The 24,400-nt window shown below is 39.4% G+C and overlaps 1 protein-coding gene across 1 annotated transcript; it reads right to left on the reverse strand.

Moving 5' to 3' along the window:
• Nucleotides 1-22,220: 22,220 nt before the first annotated feature.
• Nucleotides 22,221-24,237, reverse strand: LOC111079322. The gene is made up of 3 exons (XM_041595362.1): nt 24,097-24,237; nt 23,263-23,661; nt 22,221-22,552 (listed from the first exon to the last, which is right to left on the reverse strand). The coding sequence occupies exons 1-3, from the start codon at nt 24,235-24,237 to the stop codon at nt 22,538-22,540; spliced, it is 555 nt and encodes a 184-aa protein (XP_041451296.1). The 3' UTR covers nt 22,221-22,537.
• Between the last annotated feature and the right edge of the window lie 163 nt (nt 24,238-24,400).

A 24,400-nucleotide genomic window follows, 5' to 3' on the forward strand; every position in this document is an offset into this window, starting at 1 on the left:
AAACCAGGCAGGGACAATTACGTAGCAGATGCGCTGTCGCGACAGAACATCAATGCGTTAGAAAGTCAGAGTCGATCTGACGCAGCAACAATTCATAGTGAAGCACCGCTCACTTACGTAATTGAAGCCGCAGACAAACCAGTGAACTGCTTCAGGAATCAGATAATCCTAGAAGAATCAAATACTCCTTCCAAGCAGCTCCACATCCTCTTCTCCGAAAAGACCCGTCACAAGATCGAATTTGCCAGTCGAGATACACTTCTTGCGCCCATCAAGGAAGCGGTAAAGCCTGGAGTCGTTAACGCCATCCATTGCACTCTGCCAACTTTGGCGTTTGTGCAAAACGATCTGATAAAAGCCTTTCCGGACACAAAATTTCGATTTTGCAAAACCTTGGTTACAGACATCACCAACGACGGGGAGCGAAGAGAGATAATGACAGCCGAACACAATCGGGCGCACAGGGCAGCCCAGGAGAATGTGAAGCAGGTACTGCGAGATTATTATTTCCCGAAAATGGAGAAAATCACAGCAGAAGTGGTGATAAACTGCAGGATATGCCAGAAAGCCAAGTATAACCGGCACCCTAGGAAGCAAGAGTTAGGGGTGAATCCAATTCCGGCAAGAGTAGGCGAGTTGATTCATATCGACATCTTTTCCACCGCAGGGAAGTACTTCCTTACCGCGATTGACAAATTTTCAAAGTTTGCAATAACGCAGCAGGTTGCTTCACGCACGATCACGGACGTGAAAATACCAATTTTACAATTGGTAAAAATCTTCCCAGCTATTAGGACCATCTACTGTGACAATGAGGCAGCTTTCAACTCGGAGACCATTCGGTCTTTATTAAAGAACCAGTTCGACATTGATGTAGCGAATGCCCCACCTTTGCACAGCACATCAAACGGACAGGTGGAACGCTTCCACAGCACCCTCTTAGAAATAGCCAGGTGCTTAAAATTGCAACGCCAGGTGGACGATACGGTTGAACTAGTTATTCTAGCGACCATCGAATATAATCGAACCATCCACTCCGTCACGAACAGGACACCTATGGATGTGGTCCACGCAAGTTGTGACCTTGGGGAAGAAATTATGTTAAAGCTAATAAAAGCCCAACAAGAGCAGCTCGATAGAAACAACCCGACCAGGCAAAATAGGACCTTTGATGTAGGCGAGCAGGTCCTAATGAAAACCAATAGGAGGTTAGGGAACAAGCTAACTCCCCTCTGCGCTGAACAAAAGGTAGAGGCAGACCTGGGAACCACCGTTCTTATTAAAGGGAGGGTGGTCCACAAAGACAATTTGAGGTAAGTAAGGAATTAGGTGTAGTAAACCGGGATTCATAGCACTAAGTTCAGGTCCACTAGGACAAATTATAGTAGGATTAAAGAAGGTATAGCTAATAAGCCGATGTGTCTCTCATTTCTTATAGGTCACCCGTTGAGTATCTCTGCCTCCTAACAGTCTTGGCCTTGACAGCCATGACCGACTCAAAGCTGACGGACTACACGCACGCGGACTACATTCCCATAATTGACGGACGGACCGTAATATGGAACGAAACCTTCTACGTACAACACTCCACGAACTTGACAGAGTATGACCGATACATTCAGGAAACAATAGACTTGACTGACGTGTTCCCTCAGACACATATGAGGAAAATAGTAGAAACAGACACGAAACACCTACTGACGTTGACTGCGGCTTTGGGAGTTCATCACAGGCATGCGAGGAGTTTGAATATCTTGGGGTCTGCACTGAAGGTAGTCGCAGGAACCCCGGACTTTTATGACTTACAACAAACGAGACAGGTCGAGTATGATTTAATAAACGCAAACAACAGACAGATAACCATAAACTCAAGGACTCAAACACAGATAAATGCCCTCACCGAAACGGTTAATCAATTATTGAAAGTAAATAAGCAGGAAGAAATTGACACTTCCCATCTATATGAAACCCTCCTAACTAGAAACAGGATATTGACGCTCGAATTGCAGAACCTAATGATTGCCACTACTCTGGCTAAAATAAATATAGTAAATCCAGCTATTATCGATAGTAATGACTTAGAGGCGATTCTGAAGAAAGGTTCCACAGATATCAGTGTAACCCAACTTTTGGGCGCTGCAAATGTGAGGGCACTAGCTAATAAGGAATTGATCATCTTTGTAATTGAAATGCCTAGACCTAAGCTCATTTGTAAGAAAATAGCCATCTTCCCAGTCGCACACAAAGGGGTAACGATCCGGTTGCCCGAGGACACCATAGCAGAATGCGGCAGCAAGGTCATCGCTGTCTCATCATGCATAGGGCCCCCATCATTGGCCTTCTGTAAGGAGGCACCGGCGAACAGCTGCGCTCAAGAACTGCATTTTGGCGCCGTGGCCCACTGCGGCACCCAGCCAAATAACCTACCCCCGATCTTGGAGATAGATGGGGGTATTGTGGTAATCAACGATGCCACCGCCATTGTGACCACCGACGACGGCCCCGAGCGAACTGTTACGGGAACATACCTGGTAACCTTTGACCAGGTCGGGCACGTCAACGGGACAAAATACACCAACTTCAGCAATGCGCCAAAGAGAGTCCCGGGCGTAGCTACCTCGGCGAGGATTAATGTCACCCGCCACCAAACACTGTTGAGCCTGCCGTATCTTCACAAGCTGAATGAGGAAAATCTGCAGCACCTGACCGAAGTCCGAACAAACCTTGTGATCAGTTCCGCACTGGCCGCTGTCATGGGCGTGGCCGTGTGCGCTGCTTTAATTGGCGTTTCCTGGTGGATGCGGCGCAGGCAGCAGAAGGGTAACACCGTCGCGATTGAGCAGATGCTGAAGAGCATGGGCTTGACCGAGGACGGTCAAGTCTTGAAGGAGGGAGTAGTTAACAAGAGTTAACTGAATTGTCCATTGGGTTGGACGAATTCTGAGTTAACAAGAGTTAACTGGATTGTCCATTGGGTTGGACGAATTCTGCGATATCGCAAGGTAAGCAGTTTCGTCAACCGTGGGATCGCCGTCGTCGCGGTCGCCGGATGCCGGCCGCTACTGGACACCACGCACGAGGCGCAAGGTCAGCACTTTTGCTGGACAGCGACGAGTGCCGTGGCCGCCAACCAAGGGTCCCGTAGCTGGGAAGTTTAGGTTTTTAAGTTAGTTGTTAATTACCGGCCGAGTGGCATTCACGTATCAACGTCTCGCCTTGCGGGTACTTAATCTCTCATTGTATTCTTTTGCAAGTTTAATTACATTCATGAAATAAATAATACTTTACATCAAATACCCGTGTCGTATTTAAACATTACTTACATGTACCATTTATATTCTACATCTCCTCCGCTAGGGGTTGCTCGCGCACTGAACGCGGCAGAGTGTGCGAGCGAGAAAGAGAATCAGTAGCGTCAGCAGCGCTGGAGAAGGAGAGGGAACCAACAGAAAATTCATTTCTTCATTCTGGCTATAATTATGATCCGATCTGATTCAGATTCGGCAATCTGGTAGATATAGTCATTCTCTACGATACTGCGTTTTTAGTTTTATCGTATCTTTAAAAATGTGCCTGCCACAGATTTTCGTCCTTTATGGGGGCGGAAGTGGGCGGGGCGAAATTTTGAAATACACTTGTAGCAGTGTGATATTACATGAGTATGGAAACAAAATTTGGTTACTCTAGCTCTTATAGTCTCTGAGATCTAGGCGCTCATCAAGACGGACAGACGGACAGACGGACGGACGGACGGACAGACAGACATGGCTATATCGACTCGGCTATTGATGCTGATTAAGAATACTTTATGGGGTCGGAAACGTTTCCTTCTCTGCGTTACACACATCCACTTTTACCACAAATCTAATATACCCCTTAACTCTTTTTCGAGAACGGGTATAAAAAAACCAAAATTCGTTAAAAATTTTTAAACCCCGAAATCTATAAGAAAAAGTTATTTTGGGCAACAGCCTAATTCTAGTGTTGAGTAGTGTAATTTGTGTTTTGTTTCTTTTTTATTAAGTTCAGCTTACAGATTTCACTGCATACGCCAGATTTATTGTATAAGGTTTTTTTTTTTTTTTATTGAATTCCTAATTTTAGCGCATGCAAAATATTCAGTGGAATATACAGTTGTGTTCAATGAAATAGTAATGCCGCACCTCATCACTTTCAAAACTCTCTTTGAGACACTTCCAGATATCCAAATCTTTAATAGAACGGACTGTTAGCAATAGAAAACCGAAGAAATATCCATACATTTGAGTTCCATCTTCTTGTTTTACATGACATAAGCCGAATACCCATGAAATATGCTGTTCAATGAAATAGTAGTGTTTTAGAACATTAAAAAAAGCAACGAAACTCAAATAAAAACATATATTTCATGTTCTTCATGTTTCTGAGCTTTAATTTTTAGTTTTTAATCAATTTGGTTTTCATTGCGAACTTGCACCGGCCGGATATGGGTCATAATCCTGCCAACGCTTCGATAGGATTTGAACCGATAATCCATGAACCACTTGCTAAAACTTGGCTCTAGTCACGGATTTGGGTGTCAACAATGTATTTGGTATTCCAGCATAAGATTTCGATGAGATTTATATCCAGTTGGACAGTTGGCCATGGAATAACGTCGATCTTTTCCGATAAAAATCAATTCCTAGCGAGCTTTTCTGGGTATTTTAAGTCATTATCCTGTTAAAAAATCCTTTTAACATGCATTTTTCAACTGTAATATTAATATAATGTATTCTAAAGTATACCTACATACACAGTTTCGCTCAAAACCATAATAAACTCAAACGCCAGGCTAGAAAGTACTAGCTTATATGAGCTGGGCCCCATAGGGCTCAGCCTAGCATGTCCAATGCTATATTTTTCATGATTTTAGGTGGTAATCGGATTTCTGTGAATGCCAAACATAATCTTTTGATTTTATCTTACCATATAATACAACTTTACTATCATCAGTCAAAAGTATTTTTGTCACTGTGACACAGGCCATTCCACATGCGTTTTTCCAAACTGAAGTCGTGCACCCATGTACTCTCAGGCCCAAACGCGGAGCTTTCTGGGACTTCTTGCATTCAAATAATGTGTAATCAACCGTTTACGAACTGACACATCACTGACAGAGCGATTAAAAATTTTTTTCATAATTTTTGAGGATATTGAAGACCTGGTCTTGCCTTCGACCATCGCCGACCATTCTCTAAAAAATAAGTTTTTCGCATACAAAATCGATTTCCAGTCGACTTTTTTTTAGTTAATTGGGTTAAATACAATAGTGAGAGTGCATAAAACTTAATTTTCAATCCCATTATACCTCCTGCCTTAAGTTTTTAGTCTAACTCTAAGGTATCCTCTTCTGGACCGAGCAACGATTTCTTAAACGCTTCAAAATCAAAATTACCGCAATGTCCAAAACTTTCTTTCATCAAATTATTCGATATCTGAATTGAGCTTACGGGTGGTGACTTATTTAAATTAATTTGCTTTGTTTTTTCATTTTTAAAAATTAATTTAACCCAGCACTACTATTTCATTGAACAGCAGATAACATGGGTAGTGTCTAAAGTCATAAATAACAAGAAGATAGAATGCAAATGTAGTGGGGTTTCTCAAGTTTCTAATGCTTACATTCCAGGCTTTCCGTAAAGGTATCACTTGTTCAATTTGAAAGACTAGAAATATCTCAAAAAGGGTTTTGAAAGTGATGAGGTGCGGCACTACTATTTCATTGAACACAACTGTATATATGAAGAGACGGATTACACAAACGGAATGTAAGCTTGACTAATTGGGGATGTTTTTCTGTGTTGGTTTTTGATAAACTGTGAGTAATATATGTGTAAAGCAAGAGGAAAAAAAAGAAGAGCAGAAAAGACAAGTACATATGAACGTATGTATGTATGTATTAAGTGCAAGTTGGTGTTCGATGCACTATGTTCGATCCAAGGTTTTCGATGCACTATGTTCCCTCTAAGGTGTTCGATGCACTATGTTCGATGTAGTATGTTCGTGGAGGGGAAGAAATTGTAGAGTTCGTGCATGTACATATGTATATTTTTCGGTTCGCTGCCCTCGCAGAGGTTTTGGCGGAATAAAATCGGAGAGGTTATACATACATATGTATGTACATATGCGTATAGAAAAAATGGCGGATATATAATCTTTTCTTTTAACCGAATCTACTTGCACTTTTCTTTTTCTTTAGGAATTTTCTTTACACACAACACAGACCTCTGACCAAGTTAATGAAATTTTTGAAAGATTTCGGTACTTAGCTGTCTTAGGTTCTCAGGAGCTAGCTGGGGCGAGCGGTTTGGGGGATGATTCTCCTTGATCTTCATGAAGATTCTCACAAAAAAGATGATATCCGGCTCGAAGGAGCAATGTTCGTAGTGGGAGATCCTTGCCTTGCTTAGTTTTCTGGAATCGTGGGTTTCGGTGCCCAAAAACAAGAATAGCGGAACAAATCTTCGTAAACTAGTGCGCGTGCGCGGCGTTGTGTCTTCAAGGGTTTTATTTCAACTGGTTTACATATAATTAAGCTTAGAACTACGAGGCAGAATTTCCCTTGATGTTAAGGGGCCGCTCCACAGGCTTTCGTGCTGCGAGAGCATAAGCTTGCAGCCCATTGGCTGTATGGCTACCTACTTTGCGGCTTAGACACTATATGTACCGTTGTCTGCTGTAAAAGATGTGACATTTCTTGATTGTTTCTCTAAGTCAATTTGGTGGAAACCTGATGTTAAATCCAAACAAGAGAAATACTTTGACCTTCCCAATTGATCCAAAATATCATCTATTCTTGGTAGTGGGAATTTATCGGCTACAAGTTTTTTGTTTATGCCCCTATAACACTAGTCAACACGATTTTTCCTCAAGGAACAAAACGAACTTTTTCTTAAAGATTTGGGGCTTAGAAATGGTTTGATATTTTTTTTTTTCTATGGCAGAACTTTTTTTTGAAGAATTTTTTAAAACTGGTATTTTTTTTTTAAGCTTTTTTCAGTGGTAGCGCTTGTTTTTTTCACATAGCTCTAGTATATTACGTCTGGTTGTAAAGAACTTTGCTATTTTGAAAAGGTAATTAAAACAGCTAGAAGTTAAGCCCAAATACTTTGTGATTTCAGCTTACCGTCTGGGAAATAAAAAGCATTGAAATGCAAAAATGATGATTTTTGTGCGGTATTTGTTACGAAATTTTGACTTTAAAAACTCAGGAAAAGTCGAAAAAAAAATGCCCGCAACCTTCCAAAAGGTATTTTTTGTTCATTTATTTCATATTTTAGGTTTGGTTAACGAATTTTAGCTCCAAAGTCTCTCCATAGATTTTAATGAGCGATACCTTAAACGACGCCAAATTAACGCACCTATACACAAAAAAATAGAGGACACAAGATATAATTTTTTTTCGACTTTTCCTGAGTTTTTAAAGTCAAAATTTCGTAACAAATACCGCACAAAAATCATCATTTTTGCATTTCAATGCTTTTTATTTCCCAGACGGTAAGCTGAAATCACAAAGTATTTGGGCTTAACTTCTAGCTGTTTTAATTACCTTTTCAAAATAGCAAAGTTCTTTACAACCAGACGTAATATGCCTAGAGCTATGGAAAAAACAAGCGCCACCCCTGAAAAAAATTTAAAAAAACACTTTTTTCCAAAATTCTTCAAAAAAAAGTTCTGGCATAGAAAAAAAACCATAATTCTTTAAAAAATTTTAAATCCCCATATCTATCAGAAAAAGTCGGTTTGGATCCTTGAGGAAAAAAAAAGTTCGATTTTGTCGAGTAGTGTTATTATTAGGATTGGTATTTACTATGTCGTAATCATCTAATGGTTCGAATTTTATTTTTTTTTAATTCAATGATTGCATTTGTATTTGTTGTATTTAATATTCGGACGAAGGTGTTTTGAGAGTCTGAAATAGAGTTTCCAATGTATACTCCATTTTGAATCTCTTGATTTGGTATGAATATATATTCAGTTGCTGTATTTATAGCAGTCTTTCGGACAACTTCGGATCGTGCTGGTAAAATTGATAAATTGTTTTCTAGTGTATGATATATTGGAATATTGATGGGATAATTGAAATTATTTGGTCCCAGGATGAGCCAATCATTTTCTGGTTTTAAGTCTATTTGACAATTGAATTTTTTCATGAAATCTATACCAATTATTCCATCGCAAGGAATGGGAAAGTTTGAATCTACTATATGACAATTATGTGGAATAGCATATTTTCCTGAGAGAAGATCTATGAATGCTAATCCTTTGGAATTGGTTGAACCTTCACCAATACCTGATATTTGTGTGATATTTTTGTAATCTATGTTACGAAATGTGTCTGTATTTTAAAGATACGATAAAACTAGTAACGTAGAGACTGACCATATCTACCAGATTGTCGAATCTGAATCAGATCGGATCATAATTATAGCCAGAAGGAAGAAATTCACTTACAGTTGTTTCCCCTGCCCCATTCTGCCAACGACCGCGCAACTCATTTTCCTTCTCGCTCGCACACTCTGCCGCGTTCAGTGCGCGAGCAACCCCTAGCGGAGGAGATGAAGAATCTAAATGGTACATGTACAATCTACATGTTAGATGTAGAAGATACATAATATATGTAGATGTAGATAACAGATGTAGCAAAAAAATGTAATATGTAATATTTTTTTTTTAATTCTAAAATTCTAAAAAAAAATCATGTGCTCAAAAATGTAAATACTGACTGAGTACGGGTATAAGTAGAGTCGCGTCTTTAGAAGCGACTCACACGTTCCTTCTCGTTGTTATACCCGTACTCAAAAAAGAGTTAAGGGGTATATTAGATTTGTGGTAAAAGTGGATGTGTGTAACGCAGAGAAGGAAACGTTTCCGACCCCATAAAGTATATATATTCTTGATCAGCATCAATAGCCGAGTCGATAGAGCCATGTCTGTCTGTCCGTCTGTCCGTCTGTCTGTCTGTCCGTCTTGTTGAGCGCCTAGATCTCAGAGACTATAAGAGCTAGGGCAACCAAATTTGGTTTCCACACTCATGTGATATCACACTGCTACAAGTGTATTTCAAAATTTCGCCCCGCCCCCTTCCGCCCCCACAAAGGACGAAAATCTGTGGCAGGCACATTTGTAAAGATACGATAAAACTAAAAACGCAGTATCGTAGAGAATGCCCATACCTACCAGACTGCCGAATCTGAATCAGATCGGATCATATTTATAGCCAGAATGAAGAAATTAATTTTCAGTTGCTTCCCCTGTCCCCCCTCCCGACGACGACTCCGAAACTCATTTTCCTTCTCGCTCGCACACTCTGCCGCGTTCAGTGCGCGAGCACCCCCTAGCGGAGGAGATGTAGAATCTAAATGGACATGTACATTGTACAATCTACATGTTAGATGTAGAATATACATTGTAGATGTAGATGTAGATATCAGATGTAGCAAAAAAATGTAAAATTTTTTTTTTTTTCTATAATTCTAAAAAATCATAAGATCAAAAATGTATATACTGACTGAGTACGGGTATAAGTAGAGTCGCGTCCCCAGAAGCGACTCGCACGTTCCTTCTCGTTTTTATTACTATTGTTGTAACGTCGAAAATTTCCTCTGAAATTCCCGCGTCCTCGGCTTTGGCTACTTTGGTAGCTACCTCGGTAATTACCTTGGTATCCACCTCGGTTTCCGCCTCGGTATGAGTTTCCTCTATATGAGTTATTACTCTGCCGATTATAGTACAGTGTGGTATCAGTTTTACCGGTTGCATCTGTGCAACTGTTTACGAACTTGGAGACAGCTTCGTTCATGTTATCGAACTTTCCCGCTTCCATGATAAGTTTAACTTTTTCGATGGAGCAATTCGTTGTCATAGCTTTTACAGCTTGTTGGGTTGAATATTTAGTGGCAAGTGAAAGGAAAATTCCGTCTGCAATATAGGCGCTTTCTAGAGCCTTTGTCAATTGTTGAATTTCCTGAGTATAAATGTTTGCAGTTTTATTTTTTGTTGGACGTTCAACATTTTAGCGTTCAGTACTTCAACTGACTCGCCTTTTACGTAATTTTTAAGCTTACGGATGACGTCTGCTATTGTTGTTTCCGATTCTATTAAGTTCCTGGCATGTCCTTTAATTTTTGATTTAAGGACGTATACAGCTTAAACTTCATGAGTTCCTTTAATGGATTCTACTATTTCTAGTGCGTCTAGGAAACTTCTCAGATTTTCGTGTTTACCATCGAAATCTGGTATAAGCTGGAGGCTGAGTTGAGAAATTCTATATTTGTTTGTGCCATTGTTGTTTCTATTTCTTGGTCAGTTTCTAGTATTACTTGTTCTGCTATATGTCTTGTATCGGGCTGTTAAGACCTTAAGAAAAGTCTAGACATTTGCGAGTTGAGTTGTAAATTCAAACTAAATTTTATTCTTAAAATCAGAGCCTTATATCAGTTTACAAACAATGTATGTGGTACAATTGATATTCTATTCTTATCGCTAGACCCATGGAACGGCTACAGTTACCGTGGGGGTTGTTTGAGTGCATGCAACTCATTGCATACAACATTAATGCTTAGCTCTACATTTGATCAGTCGGATCTCCACTTGTGTGTTGCTTGTCGCGTATTTATTACCACACATCTTTGCCCTTTCTTTCAAACGGTCGTAAATTATCGACTTTATGTACTACTACATTTAAATTTAGAAATATATAGATTGTGTACAGAATCTTTTCTTAATGTACTCGTACATCGACATGTTCATGTTTGAACAGGGCAGAAATGATTTATTAAAGCTGGCTAGACTGGTGTAATTGTTTGGTAAGGAAAGTTGCAAGCTATGTTGTAGTATAAGCAGCCACTCATAAGAACTACCAAATAGATTAACAAAACATTTGTATAAACATAAACGGCAAGCATAGACCGATCGTGCCAAAGTTAGCGTCGTCGCTTCGTCGGCGCTGCGCTGCCGCTATGTGTGCACATGCATACGTATATACGTATGCATATCTGTGCTTATGACAAGCCGAAGATGATGACGCGACGTCGCTGATAGCAGATCGGCTCTGCTGCCGATATAATGTCAAACCTGAAGCACTGACCATTCCAATTAGCATAAAAAGGCCATGCCCTTCATGGACCGGGACAGAAGCTGCCTGGCCTTTCGGGCAGCCCTAGCCTTAGCTACTAAGCTATAAAGAGCATATAAAAGAACATATATAAAGAACATAACGTTTACTATACAAATAAAGAACATTTCGCAGTTGCCTGGCCATACGGGCAATTCCGACTAAACCAACAAAATCACTTCTATTAAATGGCGATCCTGCCAGGAGCCCAAAACATATAAAAATATATAAGTGAAAAAAAAAAAAAATTTTAATAAATAATATATAACTAAATAATAATAAAAATACATATATTAAAAGAAAATAAAAATATTAATGTATTTATAAATACGTGAATATAAAAAAAAACGAGAAGGAACGTATGAGTCGCTTCTGGGGACGCGACTCTACTTATACCCGTACTCAGTCAGTATATACATTTTTGAGCTTATGATTTTTTAGAATTTAAAAATTAAAAAAAAAATTTTACATTTTACATTTTTTTGCTACATCTGCTATCTGCATCTACATATACAATGTCTATTCTACATCTAACATGTAGATTGTACATGTTCCATTCATATTCTACATCTCCTCCGCTAGGGGTTGCTCGCGCACTGAACGCGGCAGAGTGTGCGAGCGAGAAAGAGAATCAGTAGCGTCAGCAGCGCTGGAGAAGGAGAGGGAACCAACAGAAAATTAATTTCTTCATTCTGGCTATAATTATGATCCGTTCAGATTCGGCAATCCGGTAGATATGGGCATTCTCTACGATACTGCGTTTTTAGTTTTATCGTATCTTTAAAAATGTGCCTGCCACAGATTTTCGTCCTTTGTGGGGGCGGAAGGGGGCGGGGCGAAATTTTGAAATACACTTGTAGCAGTGTGATATCACATGAGTCTGGAAACCAAATTTGGTTTCTCTAGCTCTTATAGTCTCTCAGATCTAGGCGCTCATCAAGACGGACAGACGGACAGACGGACGGACGGACAGACGGACATGGCTATATCGACTCGGCTATTGATGCTGATCAAGAATATATATACTTTATGGGGTCGGAAACGTTTCCTTCTCTGCGTTGCACACATCCACTTTTACCACAAATCTAATATACCCCTTAACTCTTTTTTGAGTACGGGTATAAAAAAAAAAGGTGCGTGTTCGTGGTTAATATTAGTTTTGTTTCAAAAAAAAAAAAGAGAAAAAAGGGAATGTCCAAGCTAACCAGTGAGGAATATAAAGCGCGTCTAGCGCGAAGAAAAGATGCTGAATTGTGCCGCATACCGATAATAAAAGTACCCCGAAAACGAGGAGGCCAACTATACAAAGACAAGAAAAGAATAAGCTACCTCAAATACATCCTCTATCAACAACAACCACCGCCCACATGGGAAAATGCTAATATTCTAACAAAAGAATTGGACCAATTAAAAGAAAAATTTGAACAAAAACGACGACAAAGAGATTCCACGCAACACGAACACCAATCACCAAAAAAAAAAATACTAATCAAAACCAAATACAAAGTAATAATATTACTATATGCATTGCAAATAAATCGATTGAACCTGAAGAACGTGCGAGTGGCATATAGGCCGCCTCTTGTACCATCGTTGGAATCACAGAGAAGGATGACAACTGGAACCCGACAATGCAACAAAGTGCACAATTACTAAAAAAAAAAAAATAAAAATAAAAATAAAAATAATTAAATCATATATACATTCATTTAATTGTAAAAGCACTGCGGTACCCTTACTGCAGGACTTTCTAGAGTGCAAATGGAGTCACATCCTGCACAAAAATATTAGGTAGGGATATTGGTAATGAACAAATAATAAATAATAAATAAGAAATTATGGAATAGTAGTAATGGAATGGTCACTAAATATAGAAAAAATATTACAGTACTAGGAGGATTTCGAGAAATCATATAAATGTCTCAATAAGACGACATATATCTCAAATACAACAATAAATAAGCATTCATTTATTTTGGTAGAAACGTTAAACAATATAAAACAATTAATCCATGTAGGAGAACCCATATATAACAATTCACAAAAACATGAAATAGTAGACATTTATAAGCGTATTTTGACCAAACTTAAAAGTTTAATAGATAAACACTCATTAAATATAACAGTCCCGAACTGCATTAACAAGCCCATAATTTTCATTATGCTAGAAGAAGAACCAATTCAAGAACTTCAGACAGAACACCAAAACTCTAATACAATGGCGCAGTCAGTGGTAGAATTTTTAAACACTGCCTGTAAATTAATTCCGGAATTGGACGGAAAGGCAGAAAATTTGCAAAGTTTCTTAGACGCCCTAACACTAGTCGACTCCATTAAAGGAGTACACGACATTCAAGCCGTCGCCATTGTAAAAACAAAACTAAAGGGAACAGCCCGTAACTTCGTTGGCAATGAAACTACCCTTCAACAAATTATCAGCAAATTAAAAACAACGGTCAAGGGAGAGTCGGTAGAAGTACTCTCTGCCAAGTTAATGAATTTAAAACAAAAAACGAAAACAGCAAATGACTACACAAAAGAAGTAGAGTCCCTTACAAAATTGCTTGAAACGGCTTACATATCAGATGGCCTTTCTTTTGAATTAGCAACCAAATATTCTACGCAACAGGCTGTCAAATCCATAACTAATAACTGCTCCATCGATACTGTTAAACTCATCATGGAAGCAGGTTCATTTAATACCATGGACGAGGCAGTTTCCAAATTTATAAATGCCTGCACCCAACACACAGGGCATACAAACACCATATTATTTTACCAAAGGAAATATGGAAACCGCCCTTTTAACAATAATCGGGGACGTGGGCGTGGTAGTTTTTATAATAGAGGAAATAGTTACAGAAGAAATTATTACAATAACAACAATGACGGCAACCACAATAACCAGAAAAGAACCAGTAGCATTCGTACTATAGATACTGAAGCATCAAAAAACCCAAATGCTCCACCACAAAACCAGCAATAAAGAAAAATTCTATGTCAATATATACGTTTAATCTCCATCTTAGCAGCTACATAACAACAAAAACAACTTTAAATAATAGCAAAAGCACATTTTTAGTGGATACAGGTGCCGACATCTCGGTGTTTAAAATAAATGAAATAAATTCTAATAACAAAACAGACCCTTCACAAACAACAAACCTTAACGGTATTGGCAATGGAGCTATTACCACATTAGGTACGGTAGATGCTGATTTAATTTGCGAAAATTTGTTAATAGAACACACATTTCACATAGTACGGGGAGACTTTCCAATAAATTGTACAGGGATTTTAGGGCAGGACTTCATAAAAAAATACAATTGTCTTTTAGACTATCGCCCCAATCAAGATTGGATTATTCTCAGGCCAGTAGACTATTTTCAGACTATCGCAATTCCAATGTGTAGTTCGCCCCAAATTCATATAATTACAATACCTGCAAGGTCAGAAGTAATAAGAAATATAGCAATTAAATCCAAATACAAAGATATTTTCATCCCAGCACAAGAGTTACAAACTGGAATTTTCATAGCGAATTCAATTTGCAAAAGCAATAATGCTTACATTCGAATAGTGAACCCAACCAACCAAAACGTAGCTATCAATCATAGTAGCATTGCATTTGAGAACCTAGAAAACTATGATATTCTTCTTAATAACAAACAGTTACCGAACAACAATTACGATCAAGAAAAATTAGACAGATTAAGCAAGAACTTCCCAAAATTTGTAGCAAATACACTACATAGCCTCTGTTCTAAATATATAGACATATTCGCAACCGAAAAAGAGTCAATATCTTGCAATAACTTTTACAAACAAACACTACGAATAAAAGACGATGACCCAGTATATATAAAAAATTATCGAATACCTCATACCCAAAAGAAAGAAATAAACAATGAAATCGAAAAATTAATCAAAAATTATATAATTGAACCATCCGTATCACCTTACAACAGCCCATTGTTATTGGTTCCCAAAAAATCGTTACCTAATAGCGACGAAAAAAGATGGAGATTGGTTATTGATTACAGAGGTATCAACAAAAAACTTATTGCAGACAAGTTCCCATTGCCTAGAATAGATGATATTTTAGACCAACTTGGAAGAGCTAAGTATTTCTCTTGCTTGGACCTAATGTCAGGTTTTCACCAGATTGAATTATGCCCTGAATCAAGAGATATTACATCTTTCACTGCAGATAATGGTACATATAGGTTTAGAAGATTACCTTACGGACTAAAAATAGCCCCTAATTCATTCCAAAGGATGATGACCATAGCGTTTGCAGGTCTCACGACAGCTCAAGCCTTTTTGTATATGGATGATTTAGTGGTCCTTGGATGCTCAGAAAAACATATGCTTACCAACCTTCAAGATGTATTTGAAATCTGTAGAAAATTCAATCTTAAACTACATCCAGATAAATGCACATTTTTTAGTCATGAAGTTACATATTTAGGTCATAAATGCACAGATCATGGAATTTTACCTGATGATAGCAAATATAGTGCTATTAAAAATTACCCGATCCCTAAATCAGCAGATGACACTAAGCGATTTGTAGCGTTTTGTAATTATTATAAAAGATTTATTCCAAATTTTGCAGAGTATTCGCGTATTTTAACAAGGCTAAGTAGAAAAAACACACCTTTCATTTGGACAGATCAATGCATGACAGCATTTGAATTTCTCAAAAATAGTCTTCTAACTCCAACAATTTTAAAATACCCAGATTTCAATAAACAATTTTGCATCACAACAGATGCCAGTGGTTTTGCATGTGGAGCTGTGTTAAGTCAAGAATATGAAGAAAAACAATTACCAATAGCATATGCGTCCAGAACATTCACCAAAGGCGAATCAAAAAAAGCAACTATAGAAAAAGAGCTGGCTGCAATACACTGGGCAATAAACTATTTTAGACCTTACCTTTATGGAAAGCAATTTCTTGTAAAAAACAGACCACAGACCATTAACATATTTGTTTTCTTTAAAAAACCCGTCATCCAAATTAACACGTATGAGACTTGACTTAGAGGAATTCGATTTTGTGGTGGAATATATTGCTGGAAAAGAAAATTATACTGCGGACGCTCTATCCCGTATAGAAATCACAGATTTTAAAAAACTTACAAATGAAGCTTGTAAAATTTACAACATAATTACACGGTCTAAGACAAAGAAAACTAATAATAACCTAGAACTAAATAACAGCCAAGGCGGTCTTGAGGTTCCCAATGTTTACGAAGCGCTATATAAATGTGAAGTTAAACGACATGTCGAGCTTATTTTTAACTTCCCTAATTTTTTATTTAAAAAAGGGAAAACAAATTTTGAGCTATATTAACTTGAATCACCTAGTTACTTCCGAGAAAATTGATTTAGAACAATTATTTTCGAGGCTTAATAAGACGGCCGGTAACTTGGCCATCAAGAAATTACAATTGTCCTTAGGCGACAATCTGTTTAAATATACCCGGGTAGAAGAATTTAAACATATGGGAAATAAACACCTCAATGACATTCAAATTGCGTTAACGCCAATAACCATATATGTAAACGACAAAAAAGTGATCACTAAAATCCTGAAAGACTTTCACGATGATCCTGTTAAAGGTGGCCACCCAGGAATCAATCGTACAACAAACAAGATAAAACAAAATTATCATTGGAAAAATATGACCAAGGATATAAAAAAGTATGTTAAACATTGCGCGCATTGTATTAAAAACAAAACTACCAGACATAACAAGGAACCATTAATTATTACAGAGACCCCTACAAAATCATTCGAAATCGTACAAATAGATACAATTGGACCATTACCTAAATCAGAGAATGGAAACGAATATGCGGTAACAGTAGTTTGTGACTTAACAAAGTATTTAATAGCAATACCAATACCGTCCAAACACGCAAAAGTTGTAGCCAAAGCCATATTTGAAAATTGTATTCTTATCTATGGTCCAATGAGGACGCTCATAACGGACATGGGTACGGAATACAAAAATAGTATTTTCACAGAACTATGCAAATTGCTAAAAATTAACCATAAAACATCCACTCCCCATCATCACCAAACTGTGGGTGCAGTAGAGAGGTCACATAGAAGCTTCAATGAATACGTTAGAACATACATATCAACAGAAAAAGATGACTGGGACACATGGTTAAAATATTTCAATTATTGTTATAATACAACTCCATCAACAGTGCATGGTTACTGTCCTTTCGAACTGGTATTCGCAAAAAATTCACCAAACTACACATTTCTACAAACTAATATAGTAAGTCCGCTATATAATTATGAAGCTTACGACAAAGAGGTTAGATATAGACTTCAAATAGCCCATAAGTGAGCAAACTTGCTTATAAGAAAAGCAAAAGATAAACAGAAAGACAACTATGACAAACATATAAATAGTATTGAAATTAACTTAGGAGATATAGTTTTGGTCAAAAACGAAACAGGACATAAGTTAGACAACACTTATAAAGGGCCCTATAAAGTAATAAACATAGACGAAACACATAATTTTACATTAGAAAATAACAAACAGAAAATAATAGTACACAAAAATCGATTAAAATTAGCCTATAAGGATTAAGAAAAAAATATATATAAAAAAAAAAAAAAAAATTCCAAAATAGATAAAATATTTTAAATAAATAAATTTAGATATATGTATATATGTATAAAACAAAAGAATAACATTCCCAGACTTAAAGAATAATTACATTATTCTTCTTAAAAAGGGAGGTGTAGTATAAGCAGCCACTCATAAGAACTACCAAATAGATTAACAAAACATTTGTATAAACATAAACGGCAAGCATAGACCGATCGTGCCAAAGTTAGTGTCGTCGCTTCGTCGGCGCTGCGCTGCCGCTATGTGTGCACATGCATACGTATATACGTATGCATATCTGTGCTTATGACAAGCCGAAGATGATGACGCGATGTCAAACCTGAAGCACTGACCATTCCAATTAGCATAAAAAGGCCATGCCCTTCATGGACCGGGACAGAAGCTGCCTGGCCTTTCGGGCAGCCCTAGCCTTAGCTACTAAGCTATAAAGAGCATATAAAAGAACATATATAAAGAACATAACGTTTACTATACAAATAAAGAACATTTCGCAGTTGCCTGGCCATACGGGCAATTCCGACTAAACCAACAAAATCACTTATATTACAATGTATTGTACTGTTTTAATAAGTTTATCTTGTAGGTTTGCTAATACTTCTATAATTTGGGTTTCATGTACATCTGAAAGTCTTTCTTGGCAATTTTAATAGATAAGTACTATTTTATTATATTGTGCAATAAGTATTTCTGTATGCTTTATTATAGTTTGTATTGTGATATGCACATTTTTATTTAAACATTTAAAAGATCTATCAAATTCTGCTCTAATTCTTACAATTGCTTTTGTTATCGGTATCCAATCATTTTCCATAGACATTCGGATATTTTGAAATAATTTTATTTAATTTTTTTTTTTTTATCTATATTTGTGTTTATAAAGTGGTTGTTGCGTACTTTTTCTTTAATATCTTATTGTGCATTGCATACAATTTTAGCAAAAGCATTGTGGATAGCAAAATAATTATTATTAGTAATAGTGTCCACAGTGAACCTATGTCTTCTGTGTGATCTACTATTTCAAGTTTATTGAAGTTTTCAATCTTAGATTCTGTTTTTTCTATGATTATTAAATTTTTGGGTTTTTCTTGTAATTCAAATATTGTTTTTAAAATGTGATATATTATTATATCAATTATAATTACATTTGTTTCCTACCTAATAGGCGAATGGCTTTACAGGCCAATCTATTTTGCCGGTCGACTCAATTGTCGTCGGGTATTACAAAAATTAAATTTATTTGTATTGTTTTAATAGTATTTAATATTATTGTGATGGGCGTTCTCTGTAACGCTTTCGGTCCGTGGCCCAACTTGTTGCGCTGGCGGTGCCGGTGTAGTGTCTTCGCACAGGCTAGTTGGATTGGGTGCTGGAGCTGGTCATCTCGCAGGCTGATGGGGTGTCGGCGCTGGTCATCTCTTGTTCCAGTCCCACCTCAGCGATAGATTGTCCAGGGCTGAGTCGAAGCGCCATCTATCGGTTTTCCAAGGAGACTATGGTGTAGGACAGTATCGGTGAGAGCGAGATTCCGTTACTGAAAAAAAAAAGAAGGAAGAGGATAAGATTAGTTAGGTGTATTGGTAAAGGCAGGCATGCGTGAGAGGGATTAAATAGGAGTGAAAAAAATCTAAAACGTGGACATAAGAATTGCTGGTTATCCGAAGCGGAGGCACTAATTTATAGCAGAGCGAGAATCTAGGCCGAGTGGGTTTAAACCCGATTAGTGGAATTTTCAAAAAGTGAGTGGTGAAAATTTTACATTTAAACGGAAATTAGCCCGCGGTGTGTTTCCCCTAGCCTGGCCCGGAAGATTGCCCAGCGCAGCCGGGTCAGTGATTTTACCTAAGGGAGAGAAATTCTGGAGAGGATCGACCGCAGTGTGCCCGACGAGCCAACCTTCGAAATCTAACTGTGAGTCCGTTCCGTGTCTGTTGTGCGTGTACCGTGGATGGAGCCGAGATTTGTGGGGGGTGCTGGCATAACCAGACAAAGGAACTGATCCCAGTAGAGTGACCAAGGACCGTGCCGCAGACGCAGTGGTGCACGTAGTCCGAGCCTGTGGACTCTGCCGGAGCCACCTCTACGATCACCTAAGGATTTGCACTCACGATTACACTCGCATTTACACACTACACGTTCACATTTGCACGCAAAGTTCATTGCACTCACGATCGCCCACCGTTTATATATTTTCTTGGGATCACTATTCTCACTCGCAAGCCGCTACGGACACATATGTGCCCGACAGTATTAGTATTGTCCATCGTGTTGTCCATATTATATGTGTTAATTGTTATTTATTATTAATAGTTTAAGTGAACCGTAACGTAAACAAACCCGATTTGTGAAACGCCAAACATTGCCCGACATAGACACAAAACAAACGAGAAGGAACGTGTGAGTCGCTTCTGGGGACGCGACTTTACTTATACCCGTACTCAGTCAGTATATACATTTTTGAGCTTATGATTTTTAAGAATTTTAGAAAAAAAAAAAAATTTTACATATTACATTTTTTTGCTACATATGATATCTACATCTACATATACAATGTATATTCTACATCTAACATGTAGATTTTACATGTTCCAATTAGATTCTACATCTCCTCCGCTAGGGGTTGCTCGCGCACTGAACGCGGCAGAATGTGCGAGCGAGAATGAAAATGAGATGCGTTGTCGTTGGCGGGAGGGGGAGGGGAACCAACTGAAAATTAATTTCTTCATTCTGGCTGTAATTATGATCCGATCTGATTCAGATTCGGCAATCTGGTAGATATGGGCATTTTCTACGATACTGCGTTTTATCGTTTTAGTTTTAGTTTTTAGTTTTATCGTATCTTTAAAACTGTGCCTTCCACAGATTTTCGTCCTTTGTGTGGGCGGAAGGGGGCGGGGCGTAATTTTGAAATACACTTGTAGCAGTGTGATATCACATGAGTCTGGAAACCAAATTTGGTTTCTCTAGCTCTTATAGTCTCTGAGATCCAGGCGCTCATCAAGACGGACAGACGGACGGACAGACGGACATGGCTATATAGACTCGGCTATTGATGCTGATCAAGAATATATATACTTTATGGGGTCGGAAACGTTTCCTTCTCTGCGTTGCACACATCCACTTTTACCACAAATCTAATATACCCCTTAACTCTTTTTTGAGTACGGGTATAAACATATGGTAGGATTAACCATAGTGCGCGGCGCGGGGTCCCACAAGCCCACCGTTTTGGTGAAATATTGTTTGGTCATTTTTGTTGTCGATGGCCTTGTTTATATCTGCCCCTATGACCCTTAACAAGAGCTCTTGGTAGGTTAGTCTCGGGAGGGCCCAAAGAAATGTAAATCATTTCCCAATTTAATTCTGCATAAAAACGCCCATTACGCACATAGGTATATTCTCCTAATCCAGTTGGTATTTATTTGAGTGCTGTCGTTAAGTGAGTTGGTATTTTTTTTGTTATTATGTTATTTATTTAAATTATTATTGTTTATTATCTAGGAAGAAAAATTATAGTTAGGAGATGTATTTGTCGTATTATATTATATATTAAACTAAGGAATATTGAAAGGATGAAGGCCTAAATTAATTTAGGGGAGGACGCGTGGCGTAAGCCATGGATTAGACCAGCCGCAGCCGTTCCAGCAGAGGGTGGCCAAAATGAACGTTGTAATTGACCACAGGTAGGGTGGGCGCGCGAAGTGGAAACACCTAGACTTCACCCACTTGACAACCGTCTATTTGTTTGGTTCTTTTTGTTTGTCTTGCAGTCTATGGTAGTTTTATTGTCTGAATTGATGTCCCGAGAAGTCGAAATCTCAAACTTTGCTTACATTTGGCGGGCAAGGGGAACTACCCATCCCTGGGGTCGAGAGCTAGCCGGCGTTGCCCCACGAGCCGCAAGCCGAATGTAACAAATGGCGCCCAATGGATTTATTGTTCCAATGCATTTGGACTGACGCAACTCCAGGTGTCATTCTAACAAATGACTCCTGGACGTGTAGAGGGGAATGCATTGGAAAAAATAAATAAAAATAAAATTTTTTGTAGAGAAGACGACGGCTCGCGAAATGCAGTTTAGCTGTCCCGGCAAAAGTCGCTGCTGCAGGCTTAAGGGAGCGCAAAGCTGACCCTTAATGGCGCGGAGTGGCCAAAGCTAGGGAGAGATAGATGTAGTTAGGTAGAAAAGCTGTAGTGAGAGGACTTACGAGTTTCATGTTGCGTTTCGCCACAGTTCGATGTCGCTAGTGGACGTAAGTCACTGCTGTTCCACGAAGGAACTGGTAGTTTGCGACGGACACATTGCCTGGTGGTTGTGATATCGAATAAATCTGTGATAGAATGTGATATGGGATAAGATAGAGTAAGTCATGTAGGTAAATGTTCAAGTTAGTTTCTCACCTGTTTGTTAGTAGATAGTCGCTTTCGTGTTTTGGTTTGGTTGTCTGTCCGCCGAGATGTTGTGAGGAGTCGGTGGCCCGGGTGTTGTAAAGACAGTCCGCGATGCATCGGCTGTCACGGCAAATCGGTAGGATGGATGGCGGGGACAAGGCACAAGAAAGTTGAACTGGTGCACCGTGAGGCTTCTCGCTTATCGGCCATCACTCAAAGTGATGACTAGTGTAGGCGACAAGTCGCACAAAAGGGGTGTTTTGTGAATGTAGTGTATCCGTAGGACGACTGTCAAGTGGAGCGCAGAAACTGGAGCGGTTGTTGGTCCCGGCTAGTCAAGTGTCCTCCTCTAAAAATAACTATTCTGTGAAGAAAAGAATTGAAGGTTATTTTGTTGGGTTGTGTGTTTGTTCGAGAATATATGTTTTGAATTTTGGTTAGGTGTCGATCGATATATATTCTAGTTATTTATTTATTCAAGTATTTATTGGGTAAATGGATATGCCTATTTGGCGGTATATTTATTAAGTAATTATTTATTTATTTACGTGATTTTTTTGTTGTCAGAGGGGTTATTTATTTTGCTTGTTATTTATTTGGGTATTTATTTATTTAGTTATATATAGTTAGTTTCGTTTAGATTGTTATAATCGTGGTCTTTGTGGTCCTTTGGTGGGAATGCCAAAAGCAGTAGGAAGTCGGCCATATCCGACGCGATCTCGAGCACACGAAAGACAGGGATCGTTAGGAGAAGTGTCCGGGGCGATGGCCGACCAAGATCGTAGTGATCTGGGAGCTGTGGGCACAGGGCAGAAGATTGGCCGAATACACCATTCCTTCCTTCTGAATTGGCATCAGCAGCGAATGTAGCGATGGCTCAGGCGGGAGCGACAAATAGAGCAGCGCAGGCTGATTCTATAAGTCGGGTGTTGCAGGAGGAGTTACGCATGGGATTCATGGGGATGATGCGTGAACTCAATGAGATACTCCAGCCGATGAGACAGCAGCCATCACAGCTGACAGTACCGCAATGGGAAGAGGACAACACCGAGCAAGGGCAGCGAGGAGCCATACCGAAGAGGAAGCCGTCGAGTTCGACTGAAGCGGCCATACCGCCACCAAAACCACGTTTGTCACGGTCGGGGCACGATGGGAATGGTCCGGAGCCGTCTTCAGGAGTAGGGGCGACGGCATCTGCAGACCAGCATCGACGGGGTGATCATCGGGCTCAAAATTGGCTAAACCCGATAACGAGACAGCAAGGTACGGGTCGTAGCGGGAATAGAAGATCCGGTGGGAGAACAACCAGCAGCCCACGTGAGGAGCAGCATCCACAGTCGTCCCATTACCGATCGTGGCCTCGGTGGGGCCGAGTCGAGAAGTGGGACGTGACTTTCGATGGCGACGCCAATAAGGTGACCGTAGAGGATTTCGTGTTCCGAGTCGAATTCCTGCAGCGCAAATGCGGTGTCCCTGGGATGAGGTGATGAAGGGGTTACATCATCTGCTTACGGGAAACGCTCGGGAATGGTATTGGCAATACGTACGGGATCATCGTGGTGGTAACTGGCAGGAGTTGAGGGATGATTTGGTTGCACGTTTCCGAGGCACAGCTTCCGAGTTTGACCGAATGAGAGAACTGCGGGAACGGATGCAACGGCCAAACGAGAGCGTGGAAGATTTTTTTCATGCCATGAGGAAGCTTTCTTCGAGGGTAGAGACGCCACCACCTGAAAGCGAAATGATTAAGATTGTGAAAAAGGCTCTCACAGATGAGATAGCGAGTTTTGTGTATGGCTTACGAGTGTACCTCCCTAAGACCAACTGCGCGATGAATGTGTGGAAATAGAGGCACACTTGAAGCGGAAGTCCCGATCCTCGTGGCGAGGAGCACCAAAAGCCACCAACTTTGGCCGAGGAGCGAACGTCAGTGAGGTCGCGCAGGATCTGTCGAGAAGCGATGAGGAGGCAGAAGTCTGTGAAGAGGCGCAAGTGACAAGGTGGGGTCCAGTAAAGTTGACTTGCTGGAACTGCGGGAAAACGGATCATGGTTTTCGGGACTGTATGGCAGCAGAGAGGCGAATCTTCTGCTACCGCTGTGGAAAGCCCGATGCATATTGTCCGATCTGTCCGAATTGTGCGGGAAACGCGAAGAAGAGCGCGATTCAAGCAGGCGAAACACGCTCACAGATGGGGCCTGCGAACTGGAAGT

The sequence above is a fragment of the Drosophila obscura genome, unplaced genomic scaffold, assembly GCF_018151105.1.
Source record: "Drosophila obscura isolate BZ-5 IFL unplaced genomic scaffold, ASM1815110v1 contig_58, whole genome shotgun sequence".
NCBI classification, from domain to species: domain Eukaryota; kingdom Metazoa; phylum Arthropoda; class Insecta; order Diptera; family Drosophilidae; genus Drosophila; species Drosophila obscura.

Excerpts from the sequence above, each read along its gene's own strand:
- LOC111079322 (XM_041595362.1), bottom strand. The coding sequence starts at position 24,237 with ATGATCCGTTTTCCCGCAGTTCCAGCAAGTCAACTTTACTGGACCCCA. Across the intron at positions 23,662-24,096 it reads ACGTTCGCTCCTCGGCCAAA|GGACACCGCATTTGCGCTGC; the intron begins GTTGGTGGCTTT and ends ACCTCATCCCAG.